A 3,096-nucleotide genomic window follows, 5' to 3' on the forward strand; every position below is an offset into this window, starting at 1 on the left:
TCCTGCGTCGCACCCGCCCGGCAAACTTTGGGTCCAGTCGCGGGCTCTTGTGCGTAGGCCCGCCGAGGCGTCCCCGCCCCTCCCGGGCTCTGCCCGGGCTCCTGCCACCGAGTGTTTGCCGCTGCCTTCCCGCCCGCGCGGGCATGCGGATGGGCAACTACTTTTTAAAAGATATTTTGGTAATTCAAGCTTTCCGATTACATAATAAAGCATCGTTGCGTAGATCTTGTAGTCGGTAGACGTACCAGAGATTTGTAATGTAACCTTATTTAGTAAGAGCGAACACGTTTTACAGAAACATGCATTTTCAAGGGTATAAGGTGCTTTTTTTTTTTTTTTGTCAATGCTTGATTTCTCATGTAAAGAAAGCCACAAGACTGCCCCTAGTTATTATTTTTCGTACAGTAACAGTGGTTGAATCACAACATGTCTTGGACTACAGTGCAAATGCTTTGACTTTTTTTTTAAAGTCCTCTGCAACAAACTGTCTGATTTCATAAGAGTTAGTCTGTGAGCCTGTGTGATTGACTTTGGTGGGATTTTCAGCAAATAAGAAAGCAAAGTTGGAAACAGAGGACATCCATCTCTCCTGGGGTAGGGTGCTCATATTTTTTAACAATACTGGACTTAATAAAAGAAAACTTAAAAGCAAAAGGAGGAGCTGATGTAAGGCACTTCCTCAACTATCAGACTGAGATCTGTAATTTAAAAAGTGTTTTGTGGTCTTGAGGTAGCTTTGATATAGCAAAGCATGACTAGCCCTGTTCATGTTTCTGTCTAGTAGCTGGAAAGGTTTGGAGTGCAGTGATGTTCCAGGTGGTAAGTAGGGGTGAGCCACTGATGAGACATACCTATGTCACAAAAAAAGCCCTCTAGCATCATACTGTTTTGATGGGAGATTGCTACCTGGTTGGTCTAATTGGGTATCCTCAGCAGTACTAGGAAATAGTATGGTTAGTGGAGATGCTATTTACCTGATTCTTAAAGTATAGTTACATTGAGACAGCACAGTTTAATTAAATTTACTTTTTGGGCTTTGTTATTGTCCATTTGTCTTCTGTTATATTTCTGTTTGTCTGTCTTGCTATTGCACAAGGAAGAAAAAAAACTTAAAGAATTGTGAAAAGTAATGGAAAAACAAACATACAGGAGACATGTTTTTTTCTTTGTGGCCTGTCTTGGTTATAGTACTGTGAGGTGTTACATAACAGAAGTATTGTTTTCTTATCTGCTGGAATCTTCTGTAATGATAGTTCAAGTGATATGGGTACGTAGACCATATTAGAATGAAAGACGTAAACTAAGGCAGACCTAATATTTGTTCTTGTAATTATTTAATAAGTATAATTGGCCTTGGTCCACGTAGTTCTCATGGGTTAATTCTTCTAAAACTCTCACAAAAGTTATGAAACGTGATTCTTTCATATTATTGCACTTCAGTTTCGATTACTTGAAGAGCTGTCTTCTTCCTGACTCTCCTACTGGTTGCAGTAGGCAATTCATTTGGAACACTTCTGCCTTCTGTTTCTCAATTGCAGTCATGCAAAGGTGGTCACTAAATGCTTTGAGAGTTGTTAATAGTGTAGCTAGGAGTTGTATAGGACAACGAAGCAGCGAGAAATGCAAGAAGAGCGAGTTGTTGGTCTGCTAGATTTTACAGAACTCTTTCGTTTGCTCCCCCCCGGCCCTTATTCCCTTTCTTTATATAGATATCATGAAATCTGAACTGTGATATCTGTAAGTTAACTTCTAAATGTTCCCAGGTGATAGCTTTGTTTTCTGTACCTTTTGCAGTGCAACTTCAGGTTATGTTTTCCCCGCAGAAGACAAGTCTCTGCTACTTGCTGTAATTGTATCTTTTTGTGAACTGTATACCATTCCTTCTGTTTTAACTGTATGCCCATAAATTCCTGTGTTGCTTGTGGTAATATTTTTCTTGATTTTGTAAGCATCAGCTCTCAGCAAGGGCTTGGTGGTTTTGCTCTGCCCTTTCTTTTGCCTCTGTGTGCTAGCCTGACTGAGTGAACTAGTCTTGCCCCTGGAAGTATGGTGGGCCTACAGCTGTCTGGCCGTGCTGGTGCCATAGGTAGTTGACATCAAGAATGGTGAGCTTGCTGGTCAGGGCCACCACTCTGTCTATTCCATGCTCTGCCTGTGCAACACGAGGGGAAGTACCCAGTTGTCCCTCTGTGCCACTGTGTGTCACACAAACAGTTTGTGGTAAAGAATCGCTTGCTACGTAAACTGTCCTCTCTGAGTTGTTTGTAAAGGTGTTATTAAATAGCTTATCATTCATCAGTTCAGATGTATTTAGGCTGTGCGTCATTTTGGAATATTTTTTTAAGTTTTACATTATCTGCTGAATATGCTTGCTTTCTTTTTTTTTTTTAAGTAATTGTCTTTGTTTTCATTTCAGGATGACACAGAGGAGAATTCCAATGATGGCAGCCAGCCGTCCAAAAGACGACGTATGGGCTCAGGGGACAGTTCTCGGAGCTGTGAAACTTCTAGTCAAGACCTCGGGTAATACTTTTTTTTACAATTCCCACTTCTTTGTTACTAGTCTCACCTTATAGTTCAATATGCTTTTCTTTCTTTGCTTGTATATTCTTCATGTCTTTCTGAATTGAGGCAGTGTCCTGGCAGTGTCCTTCCAGCATATTGTAAGACGTTTTATTTTAAAAAGACATGAAATGTGCTGCATCTAATTTACAATCAGAAGCACAGCTTACATGTTTTGAAAGTGTTGCCTATTTTTCAAATTAATTTTGACACGCTAGTACCTACTTTTCCTGGTGTCTTGTCAGCTCTCATGGATATACCTTTCTTCATTTTATGTCCCTCAGCATATTGGGGAATGCTGGTTTGGAGAAGTAAATGTGAAGTGGGGTGTAACAAAGTGACTTTGAGATGGGTTTATAGACTTGCAGTGTTGTAAAGTGCTTGCCCAACTTCATAGATGCTGTTCATTGATATATAAATAGGAAGTAATGAATTTCTAGAAATGTAAGAATCCCTTTTAAGGATTCTTCTCTTTGTTCTAATGTTGTTCTTGTACTTAGATACAGCTATTTTCCTGCTGCAAACTTGATAGAA

At 40.0% G+C, this 3,096-nt stretch overlaps 1 protein-coding gene across 1 annotated transcript in view; it reads left to right on the top strand.

The window, feature by feature from the left end:
* The first annotated feature begins 2,422 nt into the window (after window positions 1-2,422).
* Window positions 2,423-3,096, top strand: part of PHF10 (PHD finger protein 10) — a 15,727-nt gene continuing 15,053 nt past the window's right edge. Inside the window, 2 exon segments of the mRNA XM_008944599.1 lie at window positions 2,423-2,523; window positions 3,063-3,096. Coding sequence (XP_008942847.1) covers window positions 2,471-2,523; window positions 3,063-3,096 — 87 coding nt within the window. The 5' untranslated portion in view covers window positions 2,423-2,470.

This window comes from Merops nubicus, unplaced genomic scaffold (genome assembly GCF_000691845.1).
Source record: "Merops nubicus isolate BGI_N331 unplaced genomic scaffold, ASM69184v1 scaffold47337, whole genome shotgun sequence".
NCBI classification, from domain to species: domain Eukaryota; kingdom Metazoa; phylum Chordata; class Aves; order Coraciiformes; family Meropidae; genus Merops; species Merops nubicus.